This window comes from Pistacia vera, unplaced genomic scaffold (genome assembly GCF_008641045.1).
Source record: "Pistacia vera cultivar Batoury unplaced genomic scaffold, PisVer_v2 Contig752, whole genome shotgun sequence".
NCBI classification, from domain to species: domain Eukaryota; kingdom Viridiplantae; phylum Streptophyta; class Magnoliopsida; order Sapindales; family Anacardiaceae; genus Pistacia; species Pistacia vera.
The window spans coordinates 222,739-242,369 of NW_022196615.1; the positions used below are offsets into that span (position 1 = coordinate 222,739).

Genomic DNA, 19,631 nt, shown 5'->3' on the forward strand with positions numbered 1-19,631 from the left:
TATCAAACCTCTCAAACCCTATTCTTCCTAACCCGTCAATCACCGATAATCAGCAAATAGGTTTGGTAGCCATAATTTCTAAGTTAAATTTCAATTAATCAACTACGAAAGATAACATTCCACCCTAAAGACTATCGGCCTCTCTCTTTAAAACTCCAATAGTCTAGACCGAATTTCCTCTCTATTAACTGTCATAATATAAATTGGATAATACAGTTATTTTAAAAGTTAGGGTGAAAAAAATGTTTAATCATTATTTGGATGAAAAAAAAATTGTTTAACTCCACCAAAAATCCATATGGTCCTCTTAAATTTTAATTTTCTAGACAATACAAAACTTTACAGAGCTAGAAAGTAAGTAGAGGATATGCTGAACGCGATTGCAAATGGCGGTTGCCAGCGAAGTCATGGTTAGATGGTCAATGGGTTACAAATTCTATCCTGGCAGTTCTCTGAAATGTTTAAAGAATAAAATGACATTAATTAGCACTTAAGGACCTGTAGAAATGATGATGTATTAGAACCTTCTATATTTCCCTCAACACAATTTCTCTGCCGTTTCTAAGAAGTGTAGCACGTTTACAAATTAGATACAACAACTGGACTGCTTGTTGAAAATCCAACTTCCTGCTCATTATACAGCTCAATCCGCCTGATAAGCCCTCTCACACCCGGCTTAACTATAAGGGCCATGGCTCAGATAAGGGCTAGCAAAGTTGAGACATTTTAAGCTAGTTATTCGAACTCATCAAATTTTCACACTTATAAGCTAGTTATCTCAACTCATCAACCCTGCAAAAACTGGTAATTTGTGCGCGACTTCACATGGAGACATCTGACATTTGTAAAATAGAGTCCTAATGAATATCAGCGGCTGAGCAAACAGATACTGGAGTAAGGGAGCGACCACTGCTATACTTAAACCATTTCCCAGCAATGCATAACTGCAGTGATAAGAAACTGATCTGATAAATTTAATGAAGACAAAAAAAAAACTGGTAATAACATGATGCAGCAGATTTATGTTTACTCGTCACAATGGGGAAACAATGTACGGGAAACGATTGCATACCGTTGTCTAAGGCTTATGTGCTGTGGGAACTGAAAATCCTCCGGGAAAGAGTGCAAATTAGCAACCTAATATCAAAATGACAAAACATCTAAATTAAAACAAACAAAATATCAAAACACTTGTGAACAACAAGATACAAGGTAACTCGTCATACCTCCCTGGGGTAAAATATCTAAGGCATTGCTCCTTCAGAGAAGTTGTTTTCCCTCTTCTTTGGCTGCATATCAATCAAATTGTACATAAAGACCACGAAAAGATACTGTTAGAAAATGTAGACCTCTGAAAAACTACATCAAACAAAAGATGATCTGAGCAATGTTTAAAAGAAAAAATAGGCACTCCCAGAAACCCAGAAAATTGACCAAAAGTCAAACAGATGAGTTACTATTTGAAACCTGAGTTAAATTTAATCAAATCGTTTGGCAGGGTAAATAGCATGCAGCAAAAACACATAACCTGACATTGAGGATATTGGACACGTGATATGAATAACAAAATTTATCATCCAGTATGTAGCAGGTTGATACCTAGAACCAACTCTAGCAGAAACTCTGTAAATCACTGCATGTTTGAAATTAAATCTTACCGGATAGTTGCCAAAAGAGAACCAGTACCTTTGACATATCGATAATAGCTCTTTGTAAAACAACAACACCGTTTTGAGTCTGGATAGACATATCTAAACTCTGAGGATTTCTCTAGAGATACAGAAATCAATTTACGACAAAAGGAAGAATACTTATGATAATAGATATATGATTTCAAAGTAGTATAAGGATACCCATAGCACTTCCCCACCTCTCTATCAAGCTTAGTGGAACAAGATATGGTCCATAGACTCATATTCATTTGCTTCAGCAATTTTCTCTGAAGCTCCAAGACTATCTGTAGCAACGTTGTTAGTTTCCAAGAAATCAGTTTCTGTATATTTGGTGGCTTGGGCTTTTGAATTCAAGAACTTTCTACAGGGTCACAAGATTGGAGCAACTTATCCCAGCTCTCTTCCGATTGATCAGTTTGTTGATCACAGAATATCATCCTGCCCATGCAATGGGCCTGGGACCATAGGAGTGGTTATTAAAGAGTTGGCACCTAAAGGAGAAAGGTTTTCTTTTTGCCTGCAAAGTAAATTAAATAAGTCACTAAAATGCATAAGATCTTTTCTTCACAATGTGAGACAAAATAATCACTATCTTTACTTATATCTGCAACACTGCAAAATCATAATAATATAGTCACCCATCAATGAACTTTATGAAAAATCTGCTTTAAAACCAGTTGTGGTCATCCTCCACAAAACTACCATACTATAGCGGTGATGGGATATATCCTACATAACTCTTAACAGAAACACCATTGACCCAAATGAAAATTATACACTGATTTCCACCAAACAGTATATATAGACAAGACTTATATAGAATATATAAAATTATAAAAAAAGATAATGACAAATAAAATAGCAGCTAAAAAGCGAAGTAAAATGGAGGAGGCTACCAGACAAAAATAACGTGGCCTGGAATAAGGCACACCAAACTGTAGCGGCTCAAGATAAACTCCTGCGTAACATAGTTAGAGTGCCCAATATCTCAATCATTTTTGTATGAGTATCTGAGGTCTGTAACCAACAAAAAGTAATAAATAAATAAATTAGCTTAAATTCTAATAGTCCAATTTTATAGTATAATGAGCTGATATTTTCATGGACAACCTCAATCCAACAACATTTTCCATAATAACAGAACGGAGGTTGCGAAATATGTGGTATAAGTTCAAGAAGTTTGAGAAACGAAATGCTCGAGCACACCAGATTGCTTTTGGAGTCGAGAAAAAAATATTCACCAATCAATAATAATAATATATGTAACACAAAAGAGAAGATGGAAAGAAAAAAGACCTTGTCGAGTGTAGGTGGCAAGGAGGGGAAAGAAGCCATGCTGTGCCTTATAGCGTCCGTCAGTTGCAGTGAGGCTCTGAATATTACCCTATACAATTAACAGAAGAATAAGACAAAATGAAAATAGAAAACACAAAATGAAATTAAACAAATGGTTAAAAAAAAAAAAAAAAAAAAAAAACCTGATAAGGACGGTGACCAAAATTGTGCTGATAAACATCATTGTTTTTCGTTGATGTCAAATGTTCTACTACTTCTGCGTTCACGCCGGCTTTCATTAACGAATACCTCTAACAACAGCGCACGTAATTAGAGAGTGAATTAAGAAGCTAAATAGTTTTAGCGTTAGGGTTAGGTTTAGAGAGGGATACCATTCCGCCTATTCCACTGTAGAATTCGAGTGCCCTCCAGGTTCATCTTCGCTTCAACAAATCTTTTTCATTCGATCTCGTGTTTTCTTCGATCTCCACCTGGTAGTAGGGTTTAAGGCTCAACTGTAAATAACAGACTCTCTGCTTCAACGGTATCGTTTTCTTCAGTTGAAATAATATTAGGCCAACTTAGCAATTAAAAGACCTGTTTGCCCTTTCATAAACTTCACTGTTAACTCTCGGAGTCCATTTTTTCAAGACTGATACACTTTGGCAAAGCATTTTATCCTCTTCCACGCATGGTCAATTATATTCAGTAAACTTCATCCTTTTACAATTACAGCTTAGAAGTTTTAAAGAAGAAAGGTTGTTTCCAGGTTCTTGTGTAATGTAACTTTTGTTAATGCAGGCTCAAGGTCTGCAGGTACATCCAGAAGATGCAATCAGGTCAGAAACATTTAATCAACCAGATAAAACCAATGTTTGTAGTTGTAGTGAATCAATCTACAATGAAGAGAAGAGAAAAAATGTCAACGAAGAAAATCAACCATATCTTGATTCGGTTAAAATACAAGAAAGAACAAGGGATAAGAATTTTAATGCATTTTTTAAAATATTTTGTTGCAATTCAAGGACTAAATAGAATGGAGCAGAGGATATAGAATTCCATTTTCAGGCAAAGTTTCTGAACATGTATTATTTTTTTCAGAGAAAAATGAACCATCTGTTCCATTCTTTTTATTGTTTTCACATTTTGTTTCAAGTATTTTCCAACAAAAATTCGGGAACCACTTAAATTACATTTTAGTTTATTTGTCATGTTTTGATTTCTCAGGTTTTTAGATTTCCAGGGTCTGTCAATTCTATGGACAATAAACAGCATTCAAGAAGAGATACAGCTGTTTACTTACTTGAGTGAGCAATTTTTGCAAAAAATATGTAATGGTATAAGCAAACTTGCAATGCTAAGCAAAAGAAATCATCCTCATGTTTTAAGTTAAACAGAACCCATGTAGTTGCCAAGCTTCTGCATACATTTTGGAGAAGTAAAAGATAAAACCTATATAGAATTAACATCACATTGCAGAATATTTGAAGGGAAAAAAATCAGGTCTTTTGTCCCCAAACCCCCTTTGTATGAACAACTTGTTGAAACTCCATTAAGGGTAAAAAACTGTCAAATAACTTCTGGAATTGTTATCACTATGTATATTTATATTCTCCCATTTACATCCCTTTGTATGATCACTTCCATTATGATCCAAATTATATGATGAAATCATGAGGTAAAATCTAACGATGTAAACAGAAGCAAAGAAGAAAGAAACCATCTTCTGACTTCCCTCAAGTTCAGATTTTGTTAGTGGCACTCGTCTTGAAAAATTTAAGAACACCATGAGTGTTACTGCTTGGCTCTCAGCCATTTGGTTTCTTGAATTGTCACGACAAGAATTAGGTGATCAGCATCTCTGATAAGGTTATATCATCAATTTCGGCTCCTTCTTTGGTAGAATTTTGATGGGCGAGAAACAAAATTTTTGGGTACCAATATTGAATAATTCTTCGAGTGATTTAGGCATGGAACAAGCTTTCCAGCAACTTCACTTTCACTGGGCAACTAATAGTCACTCTAGCTGGATAACTAGCAAATCCTTGAGCAGCAATAGGACCCCCTCAGCTGCAAAGTTAAAATTTTTGGTTTTTCATATAACTGAAATATTTTGTTAATTTTTTTGGAATGTGGCAATGGACTACTTGTAGTAATCCTAATAAACAATTTCTAGTGACACTGGGTGTGTGCTACCTTTTCTTCTATGCTATCATTGTCACCCAATAAATTTTTAATGTATTGTCATGTTCAAAAAACACCAGTTAGTATGCCAATGCATGATTCCTGAATGCCTAATTTAATAACTTTGCTGTGGCAAAATCATAACAAAAGAACTGGATGCTCAACAGTATTGGCAGCTGACATAAACCAAAAGTGAATTCTGAAAATGTTCGGTCTTCGCCTCAATGACTATCAAATCTGTGACTTTAGAAACGGTGGTATAAATCAGGAGAAACTGGAGGTATTGAGGGCTCACTACTATACTTTACAACATGCTCCCTAGTATGGAATAAAACCTGTATATGTTCAAGGCCCTGGTGATCTGCCAAAAGCCCTTGGTGTATCAATCAATATGGAAAAAAAATTAGATCAAAATCGTCTATCATATTGAGATTTAAGTATTTAACCCCATTTAGTACTATGAATAGTTAACACTGTAGTTTGTTTCATTTTAAAGGGAACAAAGAGGAGAAGCATCATAGCCTTATTAGATTGGCATTTCTAATTACAATTCTGATTTGTGGGATTTTTACCAATCAGGATTGCTTTGAATTCTAGCTGAGAAAGAAACTAATCTAACTTTACCGTACATCAAATAATTACCAATTAACCAAAGGTGCATCTTTTTAGCCATCAAAAGGGCAACTGACAGCAAAAAAGATTGCCAGCAAGTTTCCGCTCCACTCAAGACACCAGTTGTGAAGTACTAAAGTAGAACAATGCTCACATTAGCTTTTGACACAAAATTCTATGCAGTTTGTGCACACTGCCCTTGGTTCAAGCCATATCACTGAGCTCTGTGTTTTCTTTAAGGCCTGCAGCATATTTTGCCCGGGATTAGAAACAACCCCCTTTTCTCTGTATCTGATATCCTCCACTCCTACTGAATCTACAATAAAGTTGACATCTTTTTATGCACTGTAGTGTGCCATACTAGACTCAGAGTCTGACAACCTTCTAAATCAATCAATTAACCAACAAGATATCATCACCTGTGAACAATAGATACCTGGGGTAAAATATCTAAGGCATTACTCCTTCAGTGATGTTTTTCCTTCTTCTTTGGCTGCACTTCAATCAAATTGTAAAGTAAAGACCAGAGAAAGATAATGTCAGAAAAATATAGACCTCTAGAAAAAAGGCGTCAAACAAAAAATGAATGAGGAAATTTAAAAGACAATCATGGCACAGTGGAGAACACCAGAAATAGACTCAAAATGTCAGACAGACTGAGTACCTTGGACTAAATTATCGTCACCATAGTCCCGACAGGAGCACAATCCATCTTTAAATGGTGGAATCTCTTAGCATCTCGTATAACGAATTCTCTACAACAATTTTGAGATGACTTTCAGTGCAGTATGGCAATCACCGCAAACCGAAGGTTCTTTATTATCCGGATGGTAGAGGGCTGGGCTGTTGAGGAGACCATGTGATAGAGCAAGTCTCTCACTATGAGCAAGAAGAGCTTCTCCTTACTTTCTTGATCAATGTCATGTACACAAATTTGTCTCCGAATGTAACCAACTTCTTTCATTTGAGACTTCAAACCTCTTATAAGAGTATATCTTCTATCAGTCTCCGGATGAGATTTATCTCCTGCTCGATATTCGGACCCTGCTCCTAATTTCTAGAGGATTTTGACTTGCCATTTTCTTCTTTACTTTTCTCTACAAGATCCGAAGCTTGTACAAGGCCTGCCTTTGACTTCTCATTCAAACGGAAGGATCTAGTTGTTCAACAAGTCTCAGCACATCGGTCACCAAGCTCCAAGTTCCCATGAATTCTGCAAAGATTCATCAGTGTCTCCCAAACATCAACACTTGGCTCCATTGGCTTTTTTCAACAAAACTCCAGGGCTTCATATAAATACCCTATGCTTCCCAACATGTCAACTATACTCACATAATGCTTCATAGAGGAATATACCATAGTCCTTGATCATTGATTCAAATGCAGCATTCCCTCATCAGCATCACCCAAAACACTACAGGCAGAGAAAATCCGATAAACATCTGACCATCTGGTTTCAGTCGCTTGCTTGAATTGAGAGAAGAGATCAACTGCATCCTCCCCTAGACCATTTTTTGCAAGGCCCGTTATCATAGTGTCCCAAGATGTCAATTGCGTTGCCCCATATTATTAAATACATTAAATGCATCATCCATAGAGCCACATTCTGAATACATTTTCAAGATCCTATTGTAGCTGCTGACTTTAAGTGGGGTCATTGTTCTTACAATGTGTTCATGCGCAGCTTTTGCTTCTTCTAAAACTTTGGCTTCCCCACACGCCTGCATTAGCTGAACCAATCGTGGCAAATCAACTGGAATACATTGCTTTCTAATAACCCTAAAACTTCAACAGCTTCTTTCACTTTTCCTTCCTCGATGAAACTATCCAACTCCTCCAGGGTACCATATTTGGCTACTTTCTGAGGCCTCTGCTGATTCCTCCCCGATATAGGGTTAGTTACCACTTGAGAAGTCACCATTCTGTCATGAATCTCATTGAGTAGGACAAATTGTCCTACATTAGGATTCTGCTGATATTGTCCAGCATTTTGGTTCTGGATTGTCACTTGGGCTATTAGATCAATTCCAACATTTCCAGTATGATGATCATTGAGATTTGCTGATATTGCCAGCATTCTGCAAATCCCATTAACGTGATTTGGCTTGTTCTCACCTCCCTCCTAACAGGACCATACTGATTTGATATATAAGTCCACCCAAGACATTGTGCTGAGCCCATTAGGTTTATTGCGGTTGTCCATATTATTCAAATTATACCCACTAAAGTTAACAGTTTGTGAAATGCATTATTGGTAATCAGTTGTAGTGCGTTCCCTATAACTCCTGAACCACCCACATAAACCCCGTTTGGATGTGCTGAAAATCATGAGGCTGTGATCTCAGTGTTAAAATCACTGGGTTTTGACGATGATTTGAAGTATCATCTAAATAAGGGTTTTGCTGATTCTTCTGTTCTCTTAAAAAAGTGCTAACTTTACTCGATCACCACTCACACTCTCAAAACCATTTTATTGTACAATTCTTTCGCTTCATCAATAAAGTTTCTTTTAACCAAATCGGTCAAAACTTTGTTACGTTCAACCCGAGGAATTATATTACGCTCCATCATTCTACACAAACACTCAAAAGCATCATTTTTTTCACCAGCTTTAACATAACTATCCAACAAGTAATTGAAACTCTCGAATCTAAATCAAAATCGAACCTTTTTGCACACTCGATCAGTAGTCAACAAGAGCAATCGATGTTGGTCCGGAAAAGCGAAACGTATTGATCGAGCAAATTGCGCGCTGCCCATGAGTCGTTGAGCTTTCATCAGAATGTGAAGCAAAACACCGAATGAATAGAGGCTTTCGGAAAAACCTCGCTTCTGTTCAACCAGATAAAGTGTCTCAAAGCTGAAAGTGGATCGTTTTTGTAGCTTAAAAGAGTGTTTATCACACTAGTTTGTTTGTTAAATCTGTGGACTCTAAAGTGGGTAAGGTGTAACGAGTGTGTTCGGATTCTGAGAAAGTTGGGTTTCGGAGCGAATAGAAGCTGAGGTGATTTTCTCGGAAAATTCCAAGTTTTCTTTCAGGATTCTCCGAAATGGGTATCTGATGAAATCGATTCGTTTGAGACAAGCTGATTGGGAAGCATAGAGGCCTAGGATACTTGAAAGAGCGGAGAAGAATAGACGGATTGGTGAGAAGTAAGTGAAAACTCATTGTGTTTGGTGGGTAATGGCAAGCAAGGTGCAGATAAAACCCTACTGGTTGAACCCTTTTGTTTCGATTAACCTTCTGCTTTGAAATTGCAAAGGAAGAATTTGGGCGACATGGGCTGGGCTATGGCCAGACTTAGCCCAGATTAATCCTTTGCTTTCTTTTGACCCAGAGAAAATAGCAATGTTCTGAAAACTTGACCGGACCATCCGGTTTAACCCGTAACCGGTGGCATATCAGTCCGAAATCCTTTAAAAACCGTAATTGTATTCAAACCGAATTGGACACGGTGGACAGTCGGAATAGTGCCGAATCGCGGTCCAATCGCAGCTCAACCTGTCGGATCTGACATGTTCGATAGAGAAAACACCACCATTAGACTTGATGGCATTTCATGACAAAACCCAGCCATTTTCGGTCGCGTCATCCAACCTTCGTCGTCACGCTCACCTAAAGTTCACGCGATCGTCGGACTCTTTTGTTGATTTCGGTAGTTTTCTACACCGATGGAACTCCCTTGCACCACATCAGTTCCCCGGCACCTATACATCAAAGCTTCATGATTCCAAACCTCGATTGGCCGACGATCGTCTTTGCCACACACATCACCAGTCCCTTTGCGTGACAAGGGTGTTTTGGGAGATTTCAAACCTTAAGGGAGTATATAAGGGTGTGTTTTGATGAATTTCAAACATTCAGGGACTAAAATTTTTTATAGAATACGGTCCAACCGACCGATCAACCGGTCAAACCGGAACCAGACCCTTGAACGGGTCATAGTCGGTTCGGTTTTCGGAACATTGAAAATATGAACAGACAGACATATATTTAACCATCAAGAAAAAGTTTTACGAAATAATCCTCCAACTCTAAATTTCTCTTCATGTACATTAGGTCATCAGACATCATTGCATATATATATATATATATATATATATAATATATAATATAATATATATTATATATATATATATATATGGACAGGGTGTCAAGCTAGTTTACGTATACCTCTACTAGGGGTGTTATCGAGCCGAGCTGAGTCAAATTTTCGGTCCTAGCGAGCTCGGCTCATGAAAGAGAAAAATTTGACGACCAGCCGAGTCGAGTCATAAATTATAAGACTAACTCAGCTCGGTAATGGTTTTAATATATTTCGAGCCGACTTGCGAGCTAACTCCTTTTTTTTTAAAAAAAAAAAAAAATTGCTGGGCAGCACTGCGCATTGATTGTTGAAATGCCATAAACCCAATAAATGCCCTGACAACTTGCCCAACACTCAAGACTTTGGAATTCCTTTACAGCTTGTACTTCTCCACTGCACAGAAATGGGAGACTAGTTTTAGGTTTCAACATTCGAATATAAACTCTTTAACTAATCATAGCAATAGAAGGCTGCCTCTTTCCCGCATTGGTCTCTCCCCAATCCTCCTCCCAATCACCTTGACCCTTCCAGGTACCACAATCATTTTCCCTTACTCACCGATTAAATCCCACGAAAATCCGACGAAGATGATTCAAATCCGATGAAGATGATTCAGATCTGATGAAGCTGGACGAAGATGACGGAGATCAGACACAAGATCAAACGACTATGACGAGATCCCGCGAAGCTGACGAAGATCCCACGAAATGCGACGGAAATTTGTGTTGATGATGGAGAATAAAATCGTTAGTTTGAGAGAAACAAATTTGATTCAAACTTTACAAAAGGGTTTATACTGGCGAAGGATTTCGACGATTTGGGGATTTTAATAACAGGGGCCCTTCTGTTATTTTATAAAACTTGTATTGCATTATTTCATAAATCCCAGTAGTTCAGAAATTCTCAAAAAAGCACCCCGGTATTTCTAGCCAGGCTCGGCTCGGAGCCTAAAAAGCCAAGTCAAGTATGGCTCGAACTGGCCTGTTCTGTCTCACGAGCCAAGTCGAGCCGCTCGTTATCAGACGAATCGAGCCAGCTCCCGAGCGGCTCGGTTCGTTAAACAGCCTAACCTCTACTAATCCATTAGGACATTGGAACTATCAACTCTACTATTTCCACCATGGCAAACAAAAAAAATGTTGTTTCTTGGCACTTAGCAGTTAGCACCTGTAAAATGAGGGTATATATTACAACCTCTATATTTCCTTGGCCTTATCTAACAAGTGTACAATTTTATAAATTAATACAGGCTGCTTGTTGAAAATCTAGGATCCTGACGGTGAAGCCCCTTTGATCCTGGCTCAACTACGACTACGAGTACTAGCAAAGTTGAGACATTATAAGCTAGCTATTGAACTCATCAATCCTGCAAAATTGGTAACTTGTATACAACTTCACACAGAACTGGAATTTGTCAAATGGAGTCTTTAAATGAATATCGTGATGGCTGAGAAAGGGAGTATCACTGCTATGCTTAAATCCTTTTCCCAGCATGCATAACTGCAGTGACAAGAAACTGATCTGAATTCTGATCAAATTAATAAAGTAAAAAAAAAAAAAAAAAAAACTAGCAATAGGATAATAGCTTTTTCTAAGGGCATCTCCAACCAACGCTATTTTGGTATAAAAACACCAAAATGGTGTGAAAACAGCCTCCAACCTAGCACCAATTTTTGCAGCAATTTGGTGTCCAGTGACAGTGTCATGCCAAATTTGGTGGTAACATTGTTCAGTACACCAATTTGGTGTGGCATGTTCAAACAGTATAAAAATATAATTTTTTTTTGTTATTGTATTTAAGTTAATTGATTATTATTTATATTAATATTTATAATAATAAATCCATAATAATATATAATAAAAAAATGATGAAAAATTAAAAACAAAACTTTATTTAATTAATATTAAACTACAATAACTCAAATAAAAATTAATACTAATTAATCATTTGTGGGAAGAATATACTAATTCAAAAAATAAATTACTGTCAATATGGAATTTACTTTTATGTTGTTGTTGTCTTTTTTTTTTTTTTTACTTTTTGGTATCTTTATATTACATGTAATGTTTTTCTATATTAAATGTAATCTTTATTGGAATAAATAAATATTTAATTTTATTAAATTAGTATAATTTTCAAAGTAATTGTTATTTAATAAAAATATCATTCCCATATTTAATTAATATATACAAAAATAAGAGTAAAATAGATTAATTGTAATTATTACAACAAAAGAAAAAGAAAGAGAATATTCTTTTTGTGCAATGGATTGGAGATGCATAGTGTTTTACACAAAAAATCACTAATTTGGTTCAACAGGTTGGAGATGGTCTAAAACAACAACACAGTTCGAACTTTTTTTTTTCATTATTTTGGTTGTATTTTAAAAAGTATTTATAATATTTAAAATAAATCATTTTACAATTTGTGCTTCTTTAGTAAGCTCTTTTTAAGCTAGACGGTAAAATTATGATTTATTCGGAAGTGACGGATTTTGTGAGAAGCAAGTCGCTGACAATCATGGACCTACACAGAGAGAATAAAGATGTGAAGGCTCGAGGAATACCGTGCAATCAAGTAATATTAGTGAGGGTGGAGCGGGAAGGGTTACTAAAACAATGTGACTAGGGCTAGACAAGGCTAGACTAACAAAAGTGGTCGAAGCACAATTTTGCGGCGGCTAAGGGTGGTTAGGGTGAGTGATAGTAATTGGAACTAAGCTTCACTATGAGCAAAGGCTATGATTCTTGAAAGCAATAATTAAAAGCTAAAGCTAAGTGATTTCTGAATGAATAATAAGAAATTTAACCTTTGTTATATAGTGAACCAAAGAGGTTGGAATCCTAATAGAACTCTAAGTCCTACTTAGTAGATGAGTCTCAATGAGGAAGAAAGTCTTGTCACTTGTCTATATTTACCACTTCAAGTAAGATTTTGGATCTTGACTAAAGTGAAAAGTAATAGAATTGATCATATTTTGGGATTGAAATCCGATTTAACTTAACTGTAGTATTACTCAACTAATAGAGTGGTCAGTTCACAAGGGTGAATTTAAGCGTAGATCTTATCAGAATTGGGTTAAAACACTGGCCGTAATATATTTATTTTATTATTGGAACTCGACAGAATCAAAACGATTTTTTTTTTCCACACAATACTACAGTAATAATCTTTTCACAAAAATGATGTTTTCATAAACTCTACTCCGATCAATCGTGATCAAACAGTTCCATATATTGTTAGAATATACATCATATATTACGCTCATTGATGTGACGATTTGTGATGTATATTAGTGGTTCCTGATTATGTAAGGAGTAATGCTATAGCCACCGAAGGTTGCGCCACGAATCTGTGCACCGAATAACGTGGCAAAATCCTGACCGTTGATTCATTATCAGTTAATATTATAATAAGGTCAAGATTTTGCAACGTCATTCGGTGCACAGATTCGGTACGCAACCTTCGGTGGCTCTATCATTTTCGTTATGTAAGAACGCAGGTTGTGAAACATTGTTGGACTTGCCCGTTGCAAGGCGCATCTAAATTCTTCTTTTGGATGCTACTACATACTTGAATATTATGAGGCTGTAAATTCATTTAACTCAGGCATTTCGTGTTAAATTTAAAGCTATTTTGTCAGTGATGTTAAATTATTAACAGGAAATATGTACTCTTATGGGGAGCTTGTGCAGGAAAAAACAGGTTTTAAAAAAATGAAAATGCTGGCGATGAAGAAGGGAGGCCAACTGTGACAGTGAATTTGGTGAAGGTTAGAAATTCATAACACTTTTTTTCCTTTTTCCTATTTAATCAAGGTGTCCGGGCTAGCTTACGAGCACCTTGACTAATCCTTAAGGGAAGCTATCTCACAGCAACCCACCGCCACGACCCTCAAGTGAATTATGAGCAAAAGTATTACCTTGTGTGTCTAACGGAGAATCGAACCTGAGACTGTAGGTTGAGTATCAATTATTAATGATTGTTTCTAAATACAGATACGAATGATGGTGAAGGATATTTCCTTGGATGACATCAATATGAGTACTGAGGAGGAAGGAAAACACTAGAAATCTTCTGGAGACAAAAGGAAGAAGAAGGAAGTACTATTGCTCAGATACTGATAGAACTCTAATTTCTAATATTTGTGTGCTACTAAGAGTTACATATGACATTCCAAGACCCACTTCGTTAGTACAGCCTGGAATATGCCATGCTAATTGCGCGCTGTAATATGCAACAGCAAGATGCTAATGTATCTTTGTAAATACCGTTCAATTTGGTTGAGTAACCGCCAATATTAATAAAATATCAGTAATGATGAGCCTTAGCAAGTATACAATCCAAACAATGTCTAGAAAAGTTAAAAAAATAAACAATGACAAGAGATACTGTCAGTGAGACAGCTTATCGGCAGAATCAAACAACAAAGGCCTGGTTATAAGCTCACCAATGTAGAACTTAAATCTATTCTTGAGAATTATTATCACGTTGTTTGATTCAGAATTAGGATAGCTAACATGGCTGATGCACCCTTTCTTCCCTTAAATCTAGCGCCAGATGAGGCAAGCCCTGGTTGGATGAACAAAGGTGATAATGCATGGCAACTCACGCTGCTACACTGGTTGTATGAAGTGTTCCAGGACTATTCTCCTTTATGGAGGAGGGTGAAGAAAAAATGGGCTGTCAATTCTGCATTCATGGCACTTTATGCTTTTGTTGTGTCTTCTTTGTTGGGTTTGTGGGGCTACAGGATGTTTTTGGGACAAGGTATGTTCCCTTTTGGGGAGTTCCAAATGCTTCATTAGGGAACGGTTTTCTCCTTGAACAGACATTTTCTGGAAAGTTTCCCAACGCTACTATGGTGTATTTCCAATCGTTTTGCAGCAATTACCTTGATTTTGATTGCTGGAGCCGTGCTAGGACGCTGAACTTCTATGCATGGATGATGTTTGTGCCACTGTGGCTAACCTTTCCTACACAATTGGAGCATTTAGTATCTGGAGTCCTAATGGTTTCCTCTTCAAGAAAGGCCTTATAGATTACTGGTGGGTATGTGATTCACCTGTCTGCAGGAGTTGCTGGTTACAAGCTGCATTTTGGGTATGAAATTTTTCTCATAAAATTCATTTACTTGGATCAATATTAGCAGCTAATCCAACTCTAGAATACTAGAACTATTAACCCTTTTTTTGGCAGAATGTTGTTTTAGGACAAAAAAAGTGACTTAGAATCACCATGGATTAGTAATTTTTATATATGTATTAGATGTTAGAATAATTTAAGGACTAGTATGCATTACAAAATCCATTTGATCATATTACACTCTAATTTTCATCACAGGTCGGTCCTCGTCTAACCAAGGACAGGGAAAGATTTCCCCAAAATAATTTTCTCATGTTAATGGGAGCAGGGCTTCTGTGGATGGGTTGGACAGGGTTCAATGGAGGAGACCCTTACGTTGTAAGCACAGAGCTTCATTGGCAGTTTTAAACACACATATATGTACTGCAACCAGCTTGCTTGTTTGGGTCAAGCTAGATCTTGTATTTTTTGGCAAATCTTCTGTCATTGGTGCCGTTCAAGGCATGATCACTGGGTTTAGTTTGCATCACCCCAGCAGCGGTAAGTCAACAATGCATCTAATTGTGTGTTATATAAAACTTGGATCATATCACATGGAAAGAAATTTTATAATAAGGTTTTGCTCATGCTTGATGTGGGGTTGTCCAAGGATGGGCAGCAATTATGATGGGGATATGCTCAGGCTCAATTCCATGGTTCACCATGATGGTGGCATAAGAGATCTGAGCTTCTTCAAAAAGTTGATGACACAATGGCAGTTTCTACACACTCATGCCATGCCGGCGCTCTTGGGGGAATCCTAAGTGGTCTCTTTGCAAACAAGACTCAACTTTTGTTCTATGCTTCATATGGTGAATATGTAGGTCTGTTCTATGGTTTTGATATGGGAAAAATCCATATCGGATTCCGGCAAATTGGAATTCAGCTTCTTGGAATTGTCTATCGTCAATCTTAACAATTAGTACAAGCTAATCTGTATTGTAATTAAACTATTTATACCTCTGAGAATGTCTGATGAAGACATGGAGATTGTGATGAAGCTATTCATGGGGAAGAAGCTTATGCTATTTGGGTGAAGGTGAAAAATCTGAGGGTGGAAGGTAGCTTGTAGTATGATTAAAGATAACAAAAAAAACAGTATTTTCAAGGTGAGAGACATGAAACAACTAATGTCAATCAAAATATGTTAATTTCAGAACATAATTCCTCCTAAGAGAGAATAAAATCATTCAAATTACAATCTTGTGTGGAAATCTTTATTTTCTATAAGATTTTGGTCTACATATTTTTTTCCAAATTATATAAAAAAAAATAAGAAAAGAGTTACGACAAATTTTATAATTAAATCCAAAATATAAGAAGAATTTCACTAATAATACCTTTATGTTAATGGTATAAAAATGGATTATAATTAAAAAGTAAAATGAATTATATTATTAAAATTAATATGTTATATAATTAAATTAAAATGAATATATTATTTTAGTTCGGATACAAGTATCAACGGAGGATGTGCACGTGATTTAGAAAAGGAAAGGGTAATTAAGAGAATTGCTTTGAAATTTGAGGACGGATGGTAATTTCACTTAGCGAGCAGAAGTAGCTAGTTCTATGCAGTTTGTGCACATTATCCTTGGTTCAGCCATATCACTGAGCTCTAACGTTTTCTTCAAGGCCTGCAGCATAATTTGCCCTGGGATTAGAAATAACCATCCTCCACTCCTGCTGAATCTACAATAAAGTTGACATCTTTTTGTTGCACTGTAGTGTTCCATACTAGACTCAGTCTGACCAACCTTCTGGAAGGGTCCTTTCATTAACGTTTTAGACCAGATCCTGCAGGCCATGACGTCCTTCAGCTTTGAAGGACGATATAAAAGTTGGCAGGAATTTACAACAACAATTAACAACTGCTCATTCAGGCCACTAAAGCTCCAGGAACAGATTTTTCCCCTCTTACTTTTCCATTTACAAGAATATCATACGTAGTGTCATCAGGTACAAGTCCTCTATCAAGCATTTCATTATGCAATCTAAAAGCCTCTTGCAAATTACCCTCCTTAAAATGTCCAGCAATCAATGTATTATAAATAAGAACATTAGGAGTTACACACTTTCTGTCCATCTCATCCAAAATCTTGCATGCATTCTCTAGCTGTCCTTTTCTACAAAGACCATTTATCAGAACACTAAATGCAATTAAATCCGGTACAATGCCCTTGGAAAGCATCTCTAAGTAAAGATCTGATGCAATGAGTAATTTACCCTCTTTTAACAATCCATCAATCAATGTGGTGTATGCTTGCAAATCACAGGGAATCCCCTCATTCGTCATTTTTTTATGCATATCAAGTGCCGCTTCCATGTTACTTATATTCCTGAAGCCACTAATCATGCTATTGTAAACTGCAGTATTAGGAGATAGCCCAACTTCAAGGAGTTCAGAGAAAAGTCTACATGCACTTTCCATGTCTTGTGTTTTGCCAAATCCATCAATGAGAACACTGTAAGAAATGACATCTGGTTCAAGACCTTTTTGCTTCATCTCATTCTGCATTTTCAATGCAAGATCCATACGCTTGTTTTTGCAAAACCCACAAATCAAGCTGGTGTAAGTAACAACATTAGGGGAAAGTCCATTGTCACACATCTCACTGTAAACTGCCTGAGCAGAATTGACATCACCCTCCTTGACAAACCCATCTATGATGCTGTTGTAAGTCAAACGCATAGGGACAAAGCCCTCCTCAACAAAACTCCACAATTTGTCTCTGGCCTCGGATGAGCGACCAACTCTGCACAAACCATTGATAATTGTGTTGATTGTGTAGTCTGTTGGAGAAATTTTCTTAGCCACCATTTTGTCAAACATACCAAGGGCATGTTCAGCATCACCATTTTTAAAGTATCCATCCATCAGAATAGAATACGTGATAACATTTGGTTTTAAACCCATTTCAAGCATCTCCGAATATATACTATATGCCGTATCCATATTTTCCACTCTGCAGTGTGCAAGGATCATGTTGTTGTAAGAAACCACATTGGGTACTACACCGTTAGACACCATCTTTTTCCACAAACAGCAAGCTTCACTTACCTTACCCTCTTTAGAGAGCCACGACAAGAAATTATTGTATGTAAAAACATTTGCAATACCACAAGCAATTGCCTCATCAAACAGCTTAGATGCCTCTTCCAGAGATCGAGCTTCTAAAAATGCCCGTAACAATGAATTTACATTAAATACACTAGGCCTAATACCCATAGGTTTCATCTGGGTGTAAAGCTCGTAAGCCTTTTCCACATTCCTATTCTTACAACACCCATCAATCAAAACCGAAAATGTAAAGTTATTCGGACGAGGGCCATCTTGCATCATCTTGTCAAACAAATTCAAAGCACTACTCAAATCGCCTTTCTTGCAATATCCCTTGATCAGACTTGTTAAAACAACCAAATTCATCGGCCAGCCACAACTCACCATGTCATCCTTAAGCCTTAATGCTTCCATCATATTTCCCTGCTTCACACAAGCACCTATTATACCTGCATATGTACCCTCCGAAGGAACCAAATCCATATCTCTCATCTCCTTCAACAACTCACATGCCATTTTCAAATCAAGCTTCTTACATAAAGCCTTAATAACGATACTATATGCCGTTGCATCAAGTTCTATACCTCTAGCCTTCGCTTCTCTAAAGTACTTCTCAGCTTGCTCAGGCTTCTCTTCTCTTAAACAAGCGCACATCAATATGCTAACTGTTGCTCGATCACCGATCACACCTCTCAAAACCATCTTATTGTACAATTCTTTCGCTTCATCAATCAAATTTCTTTTAACCAATTCATTCAAAACTATGTTCACCGATCTAACCCGAGGAATTATATTACGCTCTATCATTTCGCGACAACTCTCTAAAGCGTCATTTATTTTATCAGCTTCAACATAACTACGCAACAAGTAATTGAAAAGCCTCGAATCTAAATCAAAATCGAACCTTTCCGCAGAATCGATCAAGTGGTCAAGCAGAGCGATCGATGGTGGTCCGGAAAAGCCCGAAACGAAATGATTGAGCGATTTACGAGCGTGCCCAGTCTCTGGGCTTTTCATCAGAATGTGAAGCAAAACACAGAATGAATCGAGGCTTTTGACAAAACGTCCCACCCGACTGAAATATTCCAAAGCTGAAATTGGGTCGTTTTTGTAGCTTATAAGAGTGTTAATCACATCGGTTGGTGTTAAATCTGTGGTCTCTAAAGTGGGTGAGGCATAATGAGGCTGTTTGGATTCTGAGAAAGTTGGGTTTTGGAGCGAAAGGGTGTCTGGGGTGATTTTCTCGGGAGAATCCAAGTTTGATTCAGGATTCCCGGAAAATGGAGATTCAGATGAAATCGGTTTGTTGGGACATTCTGGTTGAGAGCATAGAGGCCTAGGGTACTTGAAAGAGCGAAGAATAAATGGAGGGATTGGTGAAGAAGTAAGTGAAGATCTCATAGTTATTTCGTCGGAAGTTGGCGAATTGCAGACTAAAGTACTAAACCCCGACTGGTTAAACCCTTTTGTTTTGAAATTAAAAGGGAAGAACTTCGGCGACATGGGCGCTGGGCTATGCCCGCATTTGGCCCAGGTTAATCAATTATTTCTTTTGCTTGAGGATCTTGCTATAATAACACACCGTTATTTCTCTTCTTTTGACCCAGCAGAAA

The 19,631-nt window shown here is 37.1% G+C and overlaps 1 protein-coding gene and 2 pseudogenes across 1 annotated transcript; 1 reads left to right on the plus strand and 2 right to left on the minus strand.

Annotated features, from left to right (window-relative positions):
• Positions 1-6,391: 6,391 nt before the first annotated feature.
• Positions 6,392-7,821, minus strand: LOC116115749 (annotated as a pseudogene).
• A 6,532-nt stretch (positions 7,822-14,353) lies between these two features.
• Positions 14,354-16,029, plus strand: LOC116115750 (annotated as a pseudogene).
• Positions 16,030-16,778: 749 nt separating this feature from the next.
• Positions 16,779-19,518, minus strand: LOC116115727 (pentatricopeptide repeat-containing protein At3g54980, mitochondrial-like). The gene has a single exon (XM_031401855.1). The coding sequence runs from the start codon at positions 19,417-19,419 to the stop codon at positions 16,837-16,839; it is 2,583 nt and encodes an 860-aa protein (XP_031257715.1). The 5' UTR covers positions 19,420-19,518; the 3' UTR covers positions 16,779-16,836.
• Between the last annotated feature and the right edge of the window lie 113 nt (positions 19,519-19,631).

Excerpts from the sequence above, each read along its gene's own strand:
- LOC116115727 (XM_031401855.1), bottom strand. The coding sequence starts at position 19,419 with ATGAGATCTTCACTTACTTCTTCACCAATCCCTCCATTTATTCTTCGC.